General features: G+C 39.0%; 2 protein-coding genes across 2 annotated transcripts; one reads left to right on the top strand and one right to left on the bottom strand.

Moving 5' to 3' along the window:
* The first annotated feature begins 862 nt into the window (after nucleotides 1–862).
* slc34a2a (solute carrier family 34 member 2a) lies at nucleotides 863–14,383 on the top strand. Its single transcript, XM_026170743.1, has 14 exons — nucleotides 863–1,210; nucleotides 1,315–1,384; nucleotides 2,269–2,332; nucleotides 2,423–2,533; nucleotides 3,659–3,787; nucleotides 4,048–4,191; nucleotides 4,300–4,411; nucleotides 8,494–8,686; nucleotides 9,061–9,156; nucleotides 9,245–9,365; nucleotides 10,153–10,320; nucleotides 10,409–10,525; nucleotides 10,861–10,985; nucleotides 12,506–14,383. The coding sequence occupies exons 2-14, from the start codon at nucleotides 1,352–1,354 to the stop codon at nucleotides 13,067–13,069; spliced, it is 1,977 nt and encodes a 658-aa protein (XP_026026528.1). The 5' UTR covers nucleotides 863–1,210; nucleotides 1,315–1,351; the 3' UTR covers nucleotides 13,070–14,383.
* A 5,693-nt stretch (nucleotides 14,384–20,076) lies between these two features.
* On the bottom strand, nucleotides 20,077–21,663 carry bglapl (bone gamma-carboxyglutamate (gla) protein, like). Its single transcript, XM_026169298.1, has 4 exons — nucleotides 21,502–21,663; nucleotides 21,059–21,388; nucleotides 20,866–20,962; nucleotides 20,077–20,752 (listed from the first exon to the last, which is right to left on the bottom strand). Exons 1-4 carry the CDS (start codon nucleotides 21,560–21,562, stop codon nucleotides 20,650–20,652), a joined length of 591 nt encoding a protein of 196 aa, XP_026025083.1. The 5' UTR covers nucleotides 21,563–21,663; the 3' UTR covers nucleotides 20,077–20,649.
* Nucleotides 21,664–22,176: the final 513 nt, after the last annotated feature.

Below are 22,176 nucleotides of genomic sequence, written 5' to 3'. Positions count from 1 at the left end.
TGGGTTGCAGAGGGGCACAGCGTGGCTTCTGGGACAATCAATACTGGCAACGGTTTCATTAGGTCACTGCAGAGTTACTTGAGCTAACCACACTGTTACATAACTGGGCCACCCAAGTAGCTCTAAGCTGTGGTATAGGTACAAATTACTTGCTGAGTTAACTGTGGCACTTTGGTTTGTTTTTTGGATTCATATTAACTACCCCCATTTCACGCCCCCCCCCCCCCCCCCCCCCAAAAAAAAAGCAAAAAAACAAAACAAAAAAAAAACAGTTACACATTTGCTTGGTTAATCTATCTAAAATCAATTATGTCTACTAAAGCAGTCCTCTTACACAGAATTCCTTTATGAAAGTTAAGGTGTTCAGTATTTGTTGAAAGTGCTTCAAAAAAATCAAATTAGCACTTCTTTAAAATGGAAAATTATGAGTTCATATTTATTTCATGTACATCCACATTGACAAGCTGAACCTAATAAATTAGCAACAGAGCATTTGGGAAGGATACATGGAAATGTCCCACAGGGGCTTGTTGTGCACTAGAGCAGTGGATTCTGGGTTCCCATGCTGGCGCAGCTACCATGGAGATTCAGTGCATCACTCTGGCGCAGATTGACTTTTTTTGTTTGTTATGAAGAGTTTTATGGAGCTAAACTTAATTCACTGGCAGTTTGAAATATTGACCAATGGGTAGCTGGATTAGGAAAATCAATAATTTCTATCCAAAAATGCTCCAAAAATACACTCAAGTTGGACTTGTATGACATTATAGACCCACCCCATCCCCAATACAGTCAATGATCACACCCCACTGCCCTGTGTGGTATAAATAAATCTTTGTCAGGGCATCCATTGTGTCTGTCACCTCTTTCCCATGTTAATCTCAGGGTCCACCAGCTGGAGATATCCTCACTCTGAGAGCTGTGCATGAGACATGCAACGAAGAATTATTTTTTTTAACAGCTAAATTAAGCACAGAGTTTTTGCTTTAAGAGTTCATGTTTTAAATGGATGATCATATTTCCAAACGGGACACGCAAACAGAACTGATTATGAGTTTTGCGTGCAAAATGTACAAAGTACATCGGTAGGGTAAGTTTAGCAGCAGGTGTGGAGGTGCAGTTGAAAGCTGACGCCACCAGCCTGAGACTTATCAGGTACAATGTGAGTTGGATTGCAACACCACTGACAAAAAGATTAAAGCCGAGTCAGGTAAGAATAATCAAAGTTTGGAAGGTGTGTTTATCTTATCATCGTGACGGAAGTGTTCCCAGTGATGTGAACACTGCACATCACATTTTTTTATCTGCACAAAGGCAGCATTTTTAAACCGGAGGCTGAAGTAAAAAGTGCATGGGAAGGATGGACACACTACACCCGCCACAGGTGAGGACAGACATGTCTCAGTCAATCTTCTAATTATTTTTGCTGCTGTTAACTGAAAACTGAATGCAAAACTGGAGTATTTAAGTTAATAAAATTATATGATGGATTGGGAGAATCAGTATGGGTCAAGAGTTCATGAACTGCAACATTTGTATGGTAACACGAGGATGTGTGGAGATTTTTAAATTATATTTATTTATAAATTCTTAAAATATGTTTTAACATACATACTGCTGTGTATGCATGTGGCTCTTAATTCATGTGGAAAAAAAACACGTTTATTGTTACTGAGCTGGAATTCAGAACAGAAAACACTGAAATTAAGTCTGAAAATGATTGGATGTGGTCCACTGAAGCCCAGCATGTGAAAACTAAAACTGACGTTCAATATTAGCTGTGCAGTAATCCTCTTATGAACAAGTAATGATAGAAAACAGGGCACAGCTTAGATAAATGTGACACAAAGATCAATACATGTATCAATACATGGCATGAGACAAGATGTGTGTGTGTGTGTGTTATTCCTGAAGCCAATACCTGCTAGAGAAAATTAGTTTAAAAGCGAGGAGCCGATACAGCTGAATGAGGTTTTCTGTATCTATGCTTAGTTTGCTGCATTGTTAGTTAACGGCAATCATCACTCTAACAAATTGCAGCAAAAATAGAGGAAATTTTACATAGCAATGCATCATTCTGTGTAAAAGCTTGCTGCATTTAGGGATAACAGCAAGCTACTTTACAGTTTATGTATAATATGGAGTTTTTTCTTTGTGTTATCTAAATATTACAATAGCGTTGATATAATTTAAGTATTATTTATGCTAAAGAATAGTTTGAGAATGACTAAAGCTAAATGAGTGAAAATGAATCTGATTTTTTTTCAGCAAATGGCTACAAAAAGCAAATGTAAGGAAGACAACGATGAGAAAAATGGATATAAAAGTAAAGGTGTGTAAGGAAAAGCTACTGATTGATTTAATCAGAATTACATGTGTGTGTGCAGCAGGACAAAAATGGTCTTTTTTCTCATGTTTATAGAAATCAAAGCGAGCCCTGCACATTCCACTGCGGCTCTGATCGTGGATGAGCCGGAGGAGACAGATCCATGGGACCTGCCAGAACTGAAGGACGCGGGTGTCCCGTGGTCAGGTGTAGACTCGTTGTTTCTAATAGTACAAGCAATGTCTCATCAAGGACTGTGATAAGACAGTCCTGATAAGATGAGCACATTGTTAATAACTATTGCATTTACAAATCAGGCCTAGTGATTAAGAACATTACCTGTACATCACACCATAAAGAGCTGCAGTAAAACACAAAGTCCTGCAGCTAAAGAGTTACTGTTTGTTACAGTGATAATTAAAATAGTCACTGAGAAGCTTTTATATTTGATTTTTAAACAAAGTGAACCCCCCACCCCCCCCACCCCCCAATAAGTTTATGTGTTTAGGAGTTTTTCCTCATGTACACCATATTAATTTTCAGTGTGTTAATATTCAGTGTGTCCTATTAAAGGTGTAAATGCTTTTGCAAACACTTGTTTCATATTTCGAGTTTGTCTGTAAGTTTGATGATTTTGTAAATATTTATTTAAAAACAGCTTTAAGTGTTGATCTGTATAAAACTAAAAGAATAAGACATAAAAGGTTTTCATGTTTTAAAACATTAATACAAACTGTAGTTTGCTTCTGGATCATCATTACCTTATTTTAAGAAGTTCAAACATTGATCTGATTACTTGAACAGTGTACCAGTAATAAATGGTAGTGTTAGTGATAGCAGTGAACAAACGTCCTGTTCAGATAAGATAAATTAGGTAAATTTGCTTTGACTGCAATAGAGGTTAAGATGAACTCTAAAATTATAGAACATAATACTACTAGTATATAAAATTATTAGTGCTGTCAGCGCTAGTCTTGTTAAAATGATGTTAACGCCATAACCGCATTAACGTGGCAAATCTCCGTTAGCGAGTTACTGCGTGGGGCTGCACGGCGTCAATGTGTTAGCGTGGTTAGGTCGTTAACGCATTAACGCCGTGCAGCCCCACGAGATTAACGCTGACAGCACTAAAAAATATACATGAATTACTATATTCACTTAGTTGTTACCCTCCTCTTTGAATCCAGCGCCACTGGACTATAGAGTTTACAATAAAGAAGAAGAAAGGGGGGGAGTAAGGTGTATTTTTGTGTAATAGTGCTTTTTTTCAGTCAGTTATTTCAGACATGTTGATCTTGTATATTTTGCTTTGTCTCTTTCTCTTTGTTTCAGCTCTGGATACCAAAGGGAAGGTCCTCAGAGTGCTGATATCAGTGGGGAAGCTGATTCTGCTTTTAGGTTTCCTCTATATGTTCGTCTGTTCTCTTGACATCCTGAGCTCAGCTTTCCAGCTTGTGGGAGGTACTCACTCTTAAACTTATCAGAAGCTGTGAGTTAATGTAATATTGAGCAATAAACTTGCAAGCTATAGTCCTTTTACCACAGCAGACATCTTGTTTTTAAGACACTGTGCAAGTCACCTTTAGCAGTACTCAGTTCTACTACTGTTTAAAATGTACCCGATCACCAATCCCAAGCATAATATATAATATTTTTATATTCAAAAATAAAATATGGTATGAATGTGAAAATGTTCACTCTCTACTTTTCACCTGGTCCAGGTAAAACGGCAGGTGACATCTTTCAGGACAACGAAATTTTGTCCAACCCTCTGGCTGGTTTAGTCATTGGTGTTCTGGTCACCCTGCTGGTCCAGAGCTCATCCACTTCCTCCTCCATAGTTGTCAGCATGGTCTCGTCTGGTTGTGAGTATGAACTTCTCCCCTCTACCAGCACATACAGAGACACATCCATGCATAGAAAACTCATCATGAGTGAGGATGATATTGAAGGAGGTCTTTGTGTCTCCACAGTGTTAACAGTTCAGGTAGCCGTTCCTATCATCATGGGCACCAACATCGGCACCTCGGTCACAAACACTCTAGTCGCCATGACGCAGGCTGGTGAACGCAACACTTTTCGGAGGTAATGAATTTGTGCATCATGGAAGCTTCCTTTCCTTCTGCTAAACAGAAAAAAGTAACCCAGGAGAAAATATGTGTGTGTTCTTCATTATATTGTAGTAATATACAGAAATATATACCTTGCGAATCTTGTGGGCATTCTCCCACGGTATCTAGAGGAACACCCTGATGAATTATAGCTCTGTTCAGACGTTTACATGCACTCATCATGGGCATCGATGTATGGTTATTCGGGGATTTCCATGTTTTCTTTTAACTGCTCTTTTTCCAGAGTGAACTTATTGTACAGAATACATCTTTACTGACTTAAAAAAAGGATTGAGTGCATAAATTTGAATTTTCTGTAATCTACACATGGTCAAAACTATATACGCAGGATCAAATATATACTTTATCCACTCCAAAACTAGTTTTGATGTGTGAACGTCCAACTGTTTCCAAGTTTCAACCATCTAGCTGTTGCTTTGAGATGAAGTTAGAGAATGTGTAGGACCTTTAGCTTCTCCTTTGCTTCACCATATGGGGGTGGTGTTGAAGGTCTCAGTCCATGGCGACATAATACTCACTTCACTGATCGTTATGTGGTATTTCAGAAGTTTCTAGTTCATGGCAGGCTTTTTCCAGAATATCTTAAGCAATGTCTTCTCATCCCGGGTAACAGTTTGGGACTTCCTCCAGAACTCTACAGTTCTTCTTCTTTGCTGGCAAAGAGAAATTATCAGCCGTAGTCTCTCATGATCAAAAAATTCTTGCTTTTATTTTTTTTTTAACATTTAAAGTCAGTAAAATGTATTCTGTACAATCATTCCACCCTGAAAGAAGAACAGTTCAATGAAGTCATTAAAGCCAAAAATTACCATGGCATTCATGCCAATGATAAATACATGTAATAATAATAATAATAATAATATAATAATAATAATAAATTTTATATATAGGCACCTTTCAGACCCTCAAGGTCACCTTACAGTAACACGTAAACAATACCATAAAAAAAGATAAGAAAAATGTATATATAGCAAACATGGTAGATAAAATTTAGACATAAACAGTCATAAAAGTATAAAGGCAAATATAAAAACTGGGCAAGGTAAAAATGGACTCAGACAGATCAGGTGTATGCAATTCTAAATAGATGAGTCTTGAGACGTGATTGAAAAGTGGTGAGACAGTGTGTGGTCCGGAGAGCAAGTGGAAGTGCATTCCAAAGTCTCGGGGCAGAACAACTAAAGGCTCTGAGTCTAATGGTAGTCAGGCGAGCAGGTGGAACTGACAGAAGGGAAGCTGAAGAAGAGCGGAGTGTACGGAGGGGTGAGTATGTATGGAGAAGATCGGATAGATATGGAGGAGCAAAGTTATGAAGCGCTTTGAAAGTGAGAAGCAGGATCTTGAAATTGACACGGAGGTGAATTGGAAGCCAATAGAGCTGTTTAAGAACAGGTGTTATATGTTCAGTGGATCTAGTTCTGGAAATAATACGAGCAGCTGTATTTTGAACCAACTGCAGTTTATGGAGGGATTTATGAGGTAAACCATAGAGAAGAGAATTACAGTAATCCAGACGAGATGTGACAAGAGCATTGACAAGTATGGCGGTACTGATATTATTTATATGTGCTGTGAAGGACAGAGTGCTATCGAGGATGACACCAAGACTTTTAACCTGAGGGGAGGGTGTGACAACAGAGTTATCAATGGATAACGAAAGACTGGTTGGAACTGTTTTGATCTGGTGCCTATTAAAATTAATTCTGTTTTATTGCCATTAAGTTTAGGAAAGTTGTGAGTAAACCAGACCTTGATTTCACTTAAACCGTCAGAAATGGATGTGGGTGGGAGAGTAGCTGTGGGTTTGGAGGACAGGTAGAGCTGGGTGTCATCTGCGTAGCAGTGAAACTGGATGTTATGCTTCCTAAAAATATTACCTAGGGGTAGGAGATAGATGATAAAAAAGTAAAGGACCCAGGACAGAGCCTTGGGGTACACCGGAATTAACTGGAGTAGATACTGAACTGTAATTGAACAAACTGTGAGCGGCCAGAGAGATAAGAAGTAAACCAGGTGAGTACTGTACCATTGATGCCAATAGATGCTAATCTGTGAAGGAGGATGCGGTGGGACAAAAGCTGCTGTAAGGTCAAGGAGAATGAGAATGGATATAAGTCCAGAATCAGCTACAAGCAAAAGATCATTGGTGATTTTTACTAGGGCTGTTTCTGTACTGTGACATGAACGGAAGCCGGACTGAAACTGTTCATACAAGTTATTTCCAATGAGATGATGATGAACCTGTGCAGCCACTATCTTTTCAAGAATTTTTGCTAGGAAAGGGAGATTTGAACTTGGCCTGAAATTTTTTAGATTGGAGAGATCTGAACCATTCTTTTTCAGTATTGGAGTTATTATTGCAGTTTTAAGAGAAGAAGGAACAGAACCAGATATAAGAGAGGAGTGTGCGATATTAGCAATCAGTGGGGCAAGAGACGGGAATGAGAGTTTAACAAGATTTGTTGGCAGTGGATCAAGTTTACATGATGATGACTTTAAGTTAGTAATTATGGAAGATAGCTGAGTTATTGTGGGAAGTTCAAAATTGGATAGAGAGGATGACAGCTGAGAAGGACAAAAAATGCAGATAGAACAATTGACCATTTCACAGGACGAGGGCAATTGCTAATGAATAGTCTCAATCTTGGTGTAAAAAAAGTCCATAAATTTGTTGCAAACTGTGGCAGAGTGTGTATGTATGGCAAAGGTATCTGGGGTTTAACATGCAATGTAGAAAACAAAGTGCGAGTGTTTCCTTCAGCGGATTCAATAACAGAGGTGTAGTAAGCAGATTTAGCATGATGAATAGCTTCTTTATAGTGTTGTATATGACTGAGATACATGTCTTTGTGAATAGTAAGTCCTGTTTTCCTGGATAGACGTTCCAGGCAGCGTCCAGTAGCTTTAAGTTGGCGAAGTTCAGATGAGTATCAGAAAGAAACAGTCCAAGTTTTTTGGGGAGCCAAGGTATCTAAGAGGTTGATAAGTTCATTGTTATAGTGTTATAGTCTATGGAAGCTGAGGCATCAATGGTAGGTAAGTTGTTAATGCCATGGGAAAGAGCTGATAGATCAATGCTCCTAATATTTCTAAAAGTAATTGAGCGGTTTTGTTTATTTTTTACGGAGCCCCGCAGGGGACATGGGAGAAAAAAAAATTAAGACAGACTTTTGCGAGATCTCGCAAAACTATCTCGGGATCTCGCAAAAGTTTTGCGAGATCTCGCAAAACAAACTCGGGATCTCGCAAAACTTTTGCGAGATCTCGCAAAAGTTTTAGCCGCATTCTTCCCGTTAGCTTCGAGCTAACGGGAGGTCGAGACCCACTACAGCTGGGAGGAACACCGCTTTCCCGGCACATCGTGCCTCGACCTCCCCGTCGGCTTCGAGCCGGCGTCCAAAGAATGCGGCTAAAAGTTTTGCGAGATCTCGCAAAACTTTTGCGAGATCCCGAGTTTTTTTTGCGAGATCTCGCAAAACTTTTGCAAGATGTGATGATCTGTCCTAAAAAGATGAACATAGATAAATTAAAAGTGTGATGAACTTACTGTGAAGTTATACATATTTCCGCCAGAATTACTTTATTCAATTTTAGATAACTAATCCTGTGAATTTTATTTCATTTTATGATGTTTTGTTCTTTTCTTGACTTGTTTACTTAGCTGTAAATGAATATTAATCGGTCTGTTTTATTACTCTCTTATTATCTGTATTATTATCTTACCTCTGAAGCTCTTTGAACTCCAATAACCTGCTACTATGTAACTGACAAACAGCCTTCTTTTCAACCTGAGATTCTTAGGCCTCCGGGAAATAAAATAAATACAAAATTAACCATGTAATATTTAATAAAAAATAAATAAATCAACAAACAAAATAGTTAATTAATTTTTATTTTATGACTCTCAGGTTCAGAGAAAAGATAAATGGTACACATTTCCTAGAATTCTTTACCTGGAAAGCAGTGATATCACGCTTTCATCAAAAAGATCAAAGGTCATTGTTGTCTTGCTTTTGTGTTTCATTATACACTTAGAGCTTTCGCAGGGGCCACAGTGCACGACTTCTTTAACTGGCTCTCAGTGTTGGTGCTGCTGCCTCTGGAGGTAGCCAGTGGTTACTTGTTTGTGGTCACCAAGCTCATCACTGATTCATTCGAAATCCAGAGTGGAGAGGCCCCAGATCTGTTAAATGTGATCACTGACCCCCTCACTGAATCAATCATAGAGGTAAGATGTCATTATTATCTTAATTTTCCAAATAACAAACAAACATGCAGCTGCCTTATTCAGTTTTTGGTCATCAATAAGGTGAAAAAACATGCTTGACAGGCCTGGATGATACAGTAAGAGTGGCCATGCATAACATCTATATATAACAGCAGAATTTCACCTCTATCTAAAATGACATTGAGAACACAAAGTATTAAGTAGCACGATTCATTTCCTGAAAGATGAATGCTGACATGAATGTCTGTAGTCTATTGCTTTTTTTCACACTCTTAACATTATCAGACAGATAAGATGCTCATATATAAGACTGTTATCTCTCATGGTTTATAGTTCACAGTTTATGTCCTCCTCCCTTTTTCCTTCTGACTCAGCTGGATGCATCTGTGATTAGTGGGATTGCCACCGACGATCCAGAAGCTAAAAACAAGAGCCTCATAAAGAGATGGTGCCAAACCTTCACCAACACAGTAAGACCAAAGCATGTCAAATATATCCAAATATACTCCAAAGAACTAAGAATTAAATGCTGAATATATGTTTTCCACCCTGTTTCAGACCTTAATGAATGTCACAGTTCCTGGTCCAGAGAACTGTACCTCTCCTTCTCTGTGCTGGGTTGATGGCAATTATACCTTCACGCTAAAGAACATTTCTCAGATATACAATATAAAGAAATGTAAGACCACTATTTACTTTAATTTAATTATGTAAATAAAGGAATAATGTTTCCATCACAATATGATAGACAGTCTCCTTGTAGAGACATTTGGATTGAACTGTGTACTTTTCATTGTCCTTGTGGGACAGTAGTCTGCCCAGATTAAGCATCTCATATACATATATATACATTAGATATACATCAGATGTCATCATAATAATAGTGCAATTTACTAATAGCGCTGTGAGTCTATCAGTAAATTGCATACAAAAGTTACTACAACATTATATGAACAAAAGTAGTGGGACACCTACACATTATACCTACAGGAGCTGCTTCAGCTTGGAGACTCATGCCATGAAGCTTCCAGCACACAGTTTTTGTGCTGATGTTAATGCCAGAGGTAATGAGCTGTTCAGTTATTGCATCAGTAGAGCACCGGTGACTTTTATGCACCACGCTCCTCAGCACTCAGTTTATCAGGTCTACCTCTTTAAGGCTGAGTTGCTGTGTTTCCCGAATGCTTCCACTTTGCAACAAAACTACTTCGACTTGATCGTGGGAAAAAAAAATGTTACAAACTGACTTGTTGCATTGCATTGCAGTACCTTACTCAAATTCAGTGGGCCCATTCTTTTACAAATGTTTATAATGGTAGACCTATAAACATTTTTACACTCCTGTGGCAATGAGGCTGAATGAAACACTTGAATTCAAAGACATGTTAAGACATGTAGGCCAGTAGTTTTGTCCACATTGTGTATTTCTTTCTTGTAATTATGTGCGTGTTTCTGTGTGTTGCCAGGTACACACCTCTTTGTGGATGTGAATCTGTCTGATATGGCGGTGGGTCTGATTCTGCTGGCTCTCTCTCTGCTCGTGCTCTGCTCCTGCCTGATCCTCATAGTCAAGCTGCTCAACTCTATGCTGAAGGGACAGGTGGCTGTTGTCATCAAGAAAGTCCTCAACACCAGTGAGCATCACTGCACTCTATAAATTCTGTAAAAAAAAACTGGATGTGATGTGTAGAATAATACATGAATGTTCTTGTATCTGCACAGATTTCCCATTTCCCTTCGGTTGGGTCACGGGCTACATCGCCATTTTAGTCGGTGCTGGAATGACCTTCATCGTGCAGAGTAGCTCAGTGTTCACTTCTGCCATTACGCCACTAGTTGGTGAGGTTAATTATGCATTCATCCATTACTTCTATCACCTCCATGTATTTATTATTAAAAACAGCATTGATGCACGATTGAAAATATTTGTTTCCTTCTGAATATTTTTTTCTAAAGATTTCTATATCTTGTTTGTCTTCTTTATGTGACTTTTTAGGCAGTAAAGGACAGAATCTGTCTGAAAGGAGTATTGTTCTTTTCTTGATATTTTTGTTTATCCATAATGACCAGGACCTAAATCTAATGACTGTAATATCATGGTGAAGCAGATAGTGATGGTTGTCAGACACATGGTGAAAATATGTATTCCAACCATGTCGTTTTTAATTCAATAGGCATTGGTGTCATCAGTATAGAGAGAGCGTACCCACTGTGTCTTGGTTCAAATATCGGCACAACCACCACAGCCATTCTGGCAGCCATGGCTAGTCCCGGAGAAACTCTGGCTGACGCTCTACAGGTCAGTCATTCCCACAAAAACACTCTCCTGTCCTGGTTAACATTAAATGTGTCAGTAATTGTATTTAGAACCACTACAAGCCTTTCTAAGGTTTTATACTGTACTAAAAAATCATTTTCTTAATTTATAATAATTTAAATATCATTGCAGGTACATCTTCTCATGAGAAATTATGTCATATTTGCTATTTAACATATTTCCTATGGTTACCTACATATTAAGGTCTGCAAAAATCCAAATGACTAATTTTACCCTAATAATAATAATATTTTATCCAACTAATTTAATTTTTATTCAACTGTGACATTTAGCTGAACTTTAAATTTGTGGTTTGAGGGAGAAATTGGGTGCCTCCATGAAAATTTGGGACAAATCGTTGTGGAAACAGCTGTTGGAAATATAAACTTACTGGACACTTCATTAGGTACACCTTATCAACTACTTGTTAATACTATCCAGAAAAGGCCGTTCTTTAAATTTGAACAAAATGAAAACTAAAAGACTTTCAAATCACATGAGCCAGTATTTTATTCACAACTCCAAGCATAGATAAGATAACAAATGTTAAAACTGAGAAATCTTATAATTGATTAACAAAATGAGCTCATTTCAATTATGGGTGATTTCAGTAATCTCGACTTGTTGGTGCCAGATGAGCTGGTCTGCATATTTGAGAAACTACTGGGATTTTCCCAACAACTACATAAAAAATAGGTCAGAGGAGAATAGCCATACTGCTTCAAGCTGATAGGTACAATTTAAATAACCACCAATTAACGACTCTCAATGCACACCACATCGAACCTTGAAGCAGATTGGCTACAGCAGCAGAGGACCACACCAGATGCCCCTCCTGTCCGCCAAGAACAGGAAACTGAGATTACAGTTCACACAGGTTCTGCGACATTCAGATGGTTGGGACAGAATTAGCTGTAAACAACATACATGGCTCCATTGTGCTTTACATCAAAGAGTAAGGCTGGTCGTAGTGTTGAAATGGGGTGGGAGATATTTGGCACATTTTGACCCCCTAGTACCAACTGAGCATCTTCTGCTGGCTGCATCCAGCAGGATAACACACCATGTCATAAAGCTCAAACTATGTCAAACTGGTTTCTTGAACGTGACAATGAGTTCACTGTACTCATCCCAGCCTCCTCAGTTACCTGATATCAATCAAATAGAGCACCTTTAGGATGTGGCAGAATGAGAAATTCATATCATGGATGTGGAGCTGACCTATCTGCAGAGGTTGTACGATGCTTTCGTCAATATAGACCAAAATCTCTGAATCTTGTTGAATCCATGTCAGGAAGAATTGAAGTCCAAGCAAGGTGTACCTAATAAAGTGACCAGTATCTTTGTGGCTCTGACATCTCGTGCCAAATCATTTATTTTCAATAAAAAAGAAACTTATCAGGAAATTATCAACCTGTAAAAGATTACATTTTTTACTCTGAATTTGTAGCAAGCTACCTCTTTGCACTTACACTGATGCTTGTTGTTTGTTAACAATTCAGATTGCCCTCGTGCACTTCCTGTTCAACATCTCTGGCATCATTCTGTGGTATCCCATTCCATTTACCCGCGTCCCTATCCGGTTGGCTAAAGGTCTGGGCAACATCACGGGCAAGTACCGCTGGTTTGCTGTAGTCTACATCATCTGCTGCTTCTTCGTTTTACCGCTTCTCATTTTCGCCCTGTCGCTGGCTGGCTGGAAGGTACTGGTGGGCGTGGGTGTTCCTCTACTCATCATGTTGATCATAATCATTGTGATCAACATACTACAAAAGCGGAAACCTGGGTGGCTGCCTGCAGTCCTGCGATCCTGGGACTTCCTCCCACTATGGGCACACTCCCTGGCTCCCTGCGACAAAGCAGTTGGGGTTTTAATCGCAAAATGCTGTTGCTGCTGCAAATGCTGCCAAGCTGCATCCGACGACCAAGAAGACAGAGCAGAACAATTGGAAAATAACAAGACAACACACACAGCAGTATATGACAATCATGCAATGAGTGTAGAGAATGAAGCGGAAGATGGGATGAAAATAGAGTTAAATATCCTGAAAATGACCACGCTTTGAGATTTGATATTTTAAGTGCAGTTGTGGTCAGAAGTTTACATGCACTCGTCATGGCCATGAACGTAACTGTGATGTTGGAGTTCTAATGATTTCTTTAACTGTTGTTTTTCCAGGGGGGAATTAAGCCAACTTACAGGACTTTAAAAAGCAAGAACTGGGTGCAAGTTTGAATGTATTTTGAATTTTCTCTAATCCACACATGATCGAAATTATACATAAACTCATTTAGGTTGTGCTGATAGTTGTACAATGTTATTAAAATGCCTTTTTTCAGTTCTTCAATTCAAACAATTCTCTGTAAGTACAAGTTATTTGTCACCACTTTGCCAACTTCTCGAAGAAGACCCCAACTCTCACCCCTTAGATGACAGGGAATTGTTCAGGAACATGTTGAGAAACCACAAAGGCTCAAGCCTGCCATGAACTGGAAACTGCTGGAAAACCAGCAGTAGGAACTGAACAATTGAAGCATGTTTTACATTGCCATGGACTGAGACGGCGCTGACCAAGACAGAAGTCCTTGCTCCAAAATCGACACCTTAAACAACTGATCTACAATTTTCAGCTGCCCACGTGGACAAGCCAAATGCCAAATTTTATGGTCAGGTGACACAAAGATTGAGCTGTTTGATCACAATGACAAGAGGTATGTTTGGATGGTTAAAGGTGAGGCTTTCAAACCTAAGAACACAAATTTATGGATTATGCTTAAAAGCCAGGTTTTTGCCAGGAGACCAGCCAATTTAAACCAAACTCTGCCAAGACTGATGGATGCCAAAAGTATCTGGTCGGACTGCAACTTGATAAGGGACATTTAATCAAATATGTCATTTTGACGCTTTGTGGATGAAGAAATTCCAAAATAAATTCAAACATGTGCACCCTATTGATATTTTTTACTGTCATTAAAGATGTATGCTGTCATTCCACCATGGAAAAAGCAGTTCCAAGAAATCATTAAAAATCCAAAAATCTCCACGATGTATTTAAAGTTCCTACCACAACTGTATGTGTGTGACTGTGTGTGATGCAAAGAAACATACTAATGGACATATTGTAGTGTAACATAGGAAATGACTGCGTAGACGAATGCACTAAAACGTTACATCGTTAACTGAAGTGACCTTGAAATACTAGTGGAAATCTATAATTATATTAATGTCAGCAAATCCTATGAAAGGATGAAAACCAACCACTTTAGTTTCTCAGAGTCATCATATCGCGGCCCCAAACCTAACCCTAACACTAAGGCTAGCCAATCAGAATGTGTGTATGTGTGTTTTTTTCACAGAATATGTAATATTTGTTTTGGGTCTTTTTTAAATTTTTTTCTCCTGAAAGATCCTCCTTTACTTTTTCCACAGCATACTATTAGAGTGGGGTTAGGGTTATTAACTATGATGACTTAGATCTCGGAGTACTAATACTTCATAATTTAGCAAGTTTATGATTTTAACATCAAATCCGTTTGGCCTTGCTGAAGACATAAATGCAGCAAACATCAGTGCAATTCTATTAACCTTATAAAGGACATCATCATTTCTTAAAGCAGCTTGCTACTTTAATTGTTTTTACCTTCATTATTTAAATGAAGGGAAATTTTTATTTGACTATTTTTCTGCTGTAAATCAGGGCACAAGACAGGGAACTGTGACAGTGCCAGTCAAATACTTTCACCCAGACATGTTGATTTTCGCTGTTTGAAATTTTGCTATAAAAATGCTTATTTTATTTATGAGTCCTGCTGAGTTGGTGAATTTAAATTTTAATAGTTCCCTGGTTCATGATTAAACACTTGAAAAACCCAAAGGCTTCAACTAAACTTTGTGTTGTGTCATTGTGTCAGTATGCCATCATGATTTTCTGCCTGCTCATTGTTTGCTGATGAACATTTAGCTCATGTGTATAGCCTCAGAACTGGTAGCATCGCTATAAAGTGGTGCATGATGTGACAATTTTTAGCTACACAGACAAAGCTAGACTCAATCATGTTGACTTTGGTCTTTTAAATCAATTTGTGTGTGGATATAAAAATGCAGAATATCACCAGTCTTATCCTTTTGACATTTGAGTAACTGTATTGTCATGAACTAACATAACATAACATTTAACGTGCTAACTGTGGAGTCTGAGATGTAGTGCTTGTTTTTTTGTTTTTTGTTGTTGTTGTTGTTTGTTTGTTTTTTTGCAGTTTCATTGACACACCAACCTGTCATGTTTACCTAGTTTCATCATTTTCCCATTTTTGTATTTTTATACAGAGACAAAAAAAATCACTGTGTATAAAAGACACATTCAGATCTTTAAAACATCGTTTTAAGGTGTAGTATAACTTTGTAATTGAAGAGGTAATTGTATTCAAGGAATATATAGTCCGGAATTAGATGAATGCACATCTAACAATTTGTTTTTGTTTGTTTAATTGTGAGTTGTCCCTCCCAAAAAAAACTGTGTTAAAAAGGAAAAAGAATAAAATAATGCTAGATTCATCAATTGGTATGGTTTCCTGACCCGTTTATATGCTGATCATTTCTATATAGCCCTGTTATCTGTGTTATTTGTTTCTGAGCTAACCAAAGTATAAGGAGGGTGTTCAAAGTGTTAAGAGAGATAAAGACAGAGCCCTGCAGTGGTAAGAGTCACATCAGCAGGGGTCCAGAATACAAGGTCATCACGTGGTTCATGTAGGCTTTAGCTAGTTCCAGGAAGTGCATAATAAGTGAATACAGAGAGACAGAGCACTGTTTCTCCAGAACTAGCAGTCAATAAATGCATCTATCCACACACACACACACACACACACACACACACACACACACACACACACACACACACACACACACACACACACACACACACACACACACACACACACATACATATGTATAGAGTCTAAAAATATCATAAACTTTGTTAGTATTATTGAATTATTCTTTCATACTTTTTAAAATGACTGTCCAACGGTCCTCTCATTGTACGTTCACTGTATTGTTAGATCTGTGAAGTTTTAATTATTGATGTTTTGTTATTTATTTTTTTTCTAGACATCATCTACATCTACAAGATTGTATGTGTTTAGTTATTTCTTACCTATTTCCTTGATTATTTTCTTTACATTCTACGTTTTGCACAGAATTTAGGTCAACAGTAATTTTTCTCCTAAATGTGCTTTTTAAAAAAATTAGAGTAGAGTTGTACCATCACACCCGGTATCTGGGAAACCTTCACTGTCACGTGTCAGTGAGCCATGTGCAGGGAACATGAGATGCACCATCAATATATCAATAAAGAGGGTGTGCAACTGTGTCAAAGCACAACACGGGAATCACGACAGTTTCCACATGGTCAACTGACATTACAGTTTTTTACAGCTGCTAGGACACATTTCACAATACTTAGGTCACTTTTGCAAAACTCTTCACACAATCCTCCTAACTGACCGTCAGCTTGGCAAAGCAGTTCATTTCACATTCAAAATGCACTACAACTACCAAAACACTTTATCCAGGTCTCAAATAAACTCATTCTTCCAGAACACTAGCAAAGGTTGACAGCCGACAAACACACTTTGTCACCCACAAAACAATGACCTAAAAAACACTAACAACATGTAGCATTACAGTGTTTTCTTGTGTAAAACAAGGACACATCTGTTTATAATTTCAATGTATGTCACTGGAATGAATCAGACATCATGCAGAATTCGTTAATATTTGTTTATGTATTATTTTTTTGCACCAAGTAATCCCAAAATACAAGAATTTGTATACACACCATCCACTGATGCACATACAATAGTAATGCTAATCTACTCTGTCTTCTCCATTTGGCCACAGGTTCTCATCCACATCACATCTTGTGTCATCTAGAGCAATACACCTAGGCATCCCTGGCAATCTTCTGCTGATATGTCCAGGCATCCAGCATTCATTGCATCCAGGAGGGACATTTGATCATGTGGATGATGGTCGTAAACCTTCCACCGCCATGAGGAAAAGAATTCCTCTATGGGGTTGAGGAATGAGAGTAAGGTGGAAGGAAAAGAGACTCCATTCTGGGATGGGCTGCAAACCACTCTGACTGCACGGGAGTGATGAAATGCCACATTGTCCCATACAATCATAAATGTTGGCTGATTCCTTCTCTCCGCATCCCTTTCCTCACCTAGCACAACCCTTCCATAGAGATCATGCAGGAACGCAAGGAGCCGTTCAGTGTTGTATGGCCCAATCAGTGGTCTGTGTAGCAGCAGTCCATCAGTGGATATTGCTCCGCACATTGTGATGTTGGCACCCCTCTGGCCCGGGACATTCACTGTGGCTCTCTTCCCAATCACATTCCTCCCTCGTCGCCGTGCTTTGGCCAAGTTGAAACCTGCCTCATCCACAAAGATGAAAATGTGGTGTGTTTGCCTGCCTGCAATCTCCATGACTTTCTAACATAAATCCACATGGCAACATAAGCTGTTACAGTAGTAAATTTGTATAATTGTCTTTGTGTGTTTGGTTTTGTTCAAAAACAGATCTGTATTTTATTCTGATCTTACTTGGACATACTGGTTCCTGAGTTGCTTGACATGTTCAGAGTTCCTCTCAAAAGGCACAGTGTACAACTGTTTCATCCTGACCTGATGTTTTTTCAGGACTCTAGAAATTGTTGTTACGCTTACACTGTGAATATTTGCAAAAGTAACGTTGTCTGCCAAGACTCTGTCTAATTTCAGTGAGTTTTATCCCATTGTTTCTGATGACCATATCAACAATGGCAGTTTCCTGCACATCAGTGAACATCCGTCCTCTCCCTCCTGTGTGAGGTGACTGTTGAGTCCTAAGCAGAAATGCAACAACAATTACACAAAAGCTTATTTACTTCTGAAATGTGCAAATGCCCCTGCAGAATACAAGTTACCTGTTGGTTTGCTCTAGCAATAGATGCCACTGTAGAGCATTGCAGATTTGGCTGCACTCTCTGACCAGCCTCTCTCATTGAGTGACCATGATTTACTACATGATCAATTACAGTAGCTCTGATCTCATCTGAGACTACAGCTCTTGATCTTCCTCTTATTCTTCTTCCACCACGCATACGTATTCCTCGCCCCCTCCCAGCCACTCTTCTTCCTCTTTCAGCCACTTCTCCATTTCTGGCTGGGTCCATGTTTACGTCACAAAACAAACCTATTCAGCAGTTGTCTCCTTTTGTAATGAAATTGAAGGAGTAACACCTGTGTAGAGGTTCATCTACAATGGGAATCAGCTGTGGCTGGTTAAACTGCATTTTTAGATTTAAAATATGTTTCAATAAAATATTGCTGTTGAATTTTGCTGTCTTTTCAAGTTTTGCATTGTGTTATTGTTTTGGCCATAAGTTTAACAGTTTTGAAAACAGTATGTAAGCACATGCAAAATGTCCTGTACAAAGATTTTTGGCAGTTGTTGTATCTGAGTGAGAAAATAATTCATGAAATTTGAGAGATGTAGTCATTGAATGCATTTTGTGCCAAAACAATGATAACTGATTCTCAGTTTAGCCCACATAGACTTCTGTTGTGCTCACTGTGTGAGGAGTTTTGCAAAAGTGACCTAAGTATTGAGAAATGTGTCCTAGCGTCTGTAAAAAACTGTAATGCCATGGAAATGTCTCTCTCTCTCTCTCTCTCTCTCTCTCTCTCTCTCTCTCTCACACACACACACACACACACACACACACTGCTGGCACCCATTTCATTGGGTGACAGCAGATCAGATTAATTTTGATAGACATACTAATATTATGACATCTGTGTGACGGCGTGTGTTTGTTGTATTTTTAGTCCATCAGAAGAAAAATAGTTTAGATGTCTTGAACATAATTAATCCCAAATTCAGAATAACATATCTTGTATCTTTGGAAACTCTTAAATCACCTATAAAACTAGTACAGAATTACACTCAGCAGCCACTTTATTAGGTACACTGTGCTAGTACTGTTTTGACCCCCATTTTGCCTTCATACCTGCCTTTATTCTTTGTTGTACATATTGAACACGCTATTATAGAAAATCCACATTGACATGATAGTATCACACAGTCGCTGCAGATGTGTCAGCTGCACATCTATGATGTGAGCCTTTACAATAAATCCCAGAGGTGTTCCACTGTTATCTGGTGACTCTGTGCAGTGAACTCACTGTCATGTTGAAGAAACAAGTTTGAGATGATTTGAGCTTTGTGACATGATGCACTATCCTTTCCAAAAACCATCTCAACATCAAAGGAAGGACATAATCAGCAGTCGTATTCAGATAGACTACCCTGCACACCTTGGTTGTAGCAAGCCTTTACAGGTGTTACTGTCAAGTCTTGACCAACTCTACCTGCTTAAATGCCCTGGCTGGTTAAATATTTGCACTAATGAGGTTTTGAACAGGTCGACCTAAACAAGTGGCCGGTGAGTATAAAAGTCCTGACTTCTACAGGCTAAGGTGACTGATTGACCAACACTGCCATCTAATGGTAATCAGAGGAAGCACAAGGCATTTGAGGAAAAGCAGAAGAGGAAGAGGATACTGAAGACACAACGCATGTCTATGTGTAATAGTTCAGCGCAAATCCATCTGAATCACCTCAATTGTTCAGTTCCAATTATTTGTCTACTGTATGTACTATTTGTGTATTTGTATGTATGTTGTAATGCGGTCTGTTTTAAGGTGAGAACTAGCATACAGAATTACATTATGTGACTGCATAATGACAATAGAGAATCTGTCTCATAAGGTTTCCTAACTACCTCTGACAACTGACGGCTCTGGCTGCTCATCTTCAAGCTGCAGCTGGGATCTCACAGTGCTTTATCTGACTAGAACCACTGCTGTTAGCTCACAAGTTAGCATATTAAACAATCTGACATATATCAGTGTGGAGCATGTGTTCAGTGCCCTTTAGTGCCAAACCTTGAGTATCCCCCCAAACATTCTGTTTTCTTAGATCAGGAACTAAAATTAAAAATTCATAAGGACAATGCAACAATTTGACAAAAACCAAAATAATTTATTATTTTCAAACCCAGAGGCAATTTGTGGTTACAGTCATAACAGATAACTGATGTGCATTTTACACATAGTGTACACTACCACTATCAACACAATGCTAACACTACACTACCTCTACGACTACATCCATTACTCACTTGAACTACCACTTAAAGTAAGACTATCCATAATATCAAAACATCAGTACATCAAAAGAAAAAAAAAGAAAAACGAAACAATACATTTGCACTTGTAGCACCATTCACTGCATTACACTACAGATGAAAAGAATAATTTAAAACTTGTGTGGGCTACTATAACATACTTCACAGGCTTGTGTTTCCATGTGCCTCTCTCTGAAAGCCTGGAAGAGGCAGTTTCTTTCAGGACCACTATAGCTGGCCACTTGTGCAATAATTTGTGCCTAAAGAAATTCTCTGTGTAGCATCATAGCATGGTTCTGAACCATGGTTTTTGTGTTCTGCTTCTGATTTAGGGGAGTTGTTGCACTGTTGCATAAGAAAATGACAGAAAAACAGTACACATATGAATGACAGAGATCTTTTTTAACTTAGAAAGGGACGGGACCATAGTAGGCGGTGTACGCGGCCACAATGCCGGAAGTGTCGGCCATCTCGTCGCAGGCAACGTTCAGCTCACACACCTCTCTGAGGCTGAAGGGTGGTGGAGAGAAATGGTTTTAGATGGTGCATGTATGTACCGCATTTTACTTATGAATATTGACTTTTGTAGCAAGAAACTGCAAAGTGAAAGAAAACGGCTGTACCTTTCCAGCTGCAGAGGGGAGAGGTTACCAGCTGGAGCGGCTCTTCGGCTTCTCAGAAGAACAGCGGCCAGATCTCTCTTCATCACCACTGGATTGGCTGAAGAGTCAAACATTGCAACTTTAGACTTTTACTTTTTTCACGTTTAAATTCTAAAACTATGCAAAGCTTCTATCAAACAAATCTGCTACCCACCCTCAGAACTGGCTGACTCTGAGGAAGATGAGGATGACGATGATGATGAAGAAGAGTCAGAGCCAGAGTCTGATGCAGAGGAGTCGGACTCAGAGGACTCGGAAGATTCAGAGGACTCTGAAGACTGTGAGGACTCAGAGGATTCAGAGGACTCTGAGGATGATGAATCGGATGCTGAAGAGTCTGAGGAAGAGTCAGATGAGGCGGAATCGGACTCAGAGGAGGAAGAGGAGTCGGAAGCGGAGGAGGAATCAGAAGCGGCAGGGTCAGCAGGTGCAACATCAGCAGCTGTGTCGGCATCGGGGTCCACGACAACCTCGGGTTCCACCGCTGATGAAAACAAACAATGGCATACGTTAATCGTACTGTAGGTGCTCACATCGCCCCTAAAAAGGTCGAGAACGATTCTCAGCTTCACAGCATTAACAAGAGTTTGTCCTTACCTCCCATGGACCAGCACACTGAGAGAAGAGAGCAGATGGAGAGGAGAGTTAGAGCCTTCATGATGTCTTGTAGTTAGTGTCTCCTTGTAGACAACTCGATTCTTTTACAGCTTCTTCTTCTTCTTCTTTGCTTTCCTCTGACGGCTTGTTCTGTTTCTTTCTCCCAAGTCGAGGTCAATATATACTGTAGTCCACCTCTCTTGTCAGACCAGACCCACACAATGAGATAATCCTCTGATTGGCTGGGGAATCAAATGTCACCGTTTCCGCTTCCACTTATCATGAAAACTCACATAAACATCCAAACAGCTCCTGGCACAGAGTCCAAAAACTCATCCAACAGCCACAGCCACAAACATTTCTGGCATTTGACATTACATACAGTACATGGCAACACATGTAAACCTGTGAGTACGAGCATATGTTGACAGAATGATGGATGAATTATTCCCTACACTCTTTGTGGAAGTGCTGTTTTCTCCACAACGTGCGCGTGTGCAAATATGCATTTTTCACATACAAAGAAAAAAACTCATCAGAAATAGTTAAAGATAACTTTTGAAGAACTTGAACGACCTGTAGATCAATTTTGAGTTAAATGTCTGAATAGAGATCTCAAAATACTTCCTTTCTCTTGCTTTTGGATAAACTCCACAATATATATATATATATATA

Source organism: Astatotilapia calliptera, chromosome 6 (genome assembly GCF_900246225.1).
Source record: "Astatotilapia calliptera chromosome 6, fAstCal1.2, whole genome shotgun sequence".
Lineage (NCBI taxonomy): Eukaryota > Metazoa > Chordata > Actinopteri > Cichliformes > Cichlidae > Astatotilapia > Astatotilapia calliptera.
The sequence above is the reverse complement of the archived record's forward strand: the minus strand, read 5'-3'. Positions and strand labels throughout refer to the sequence as shown.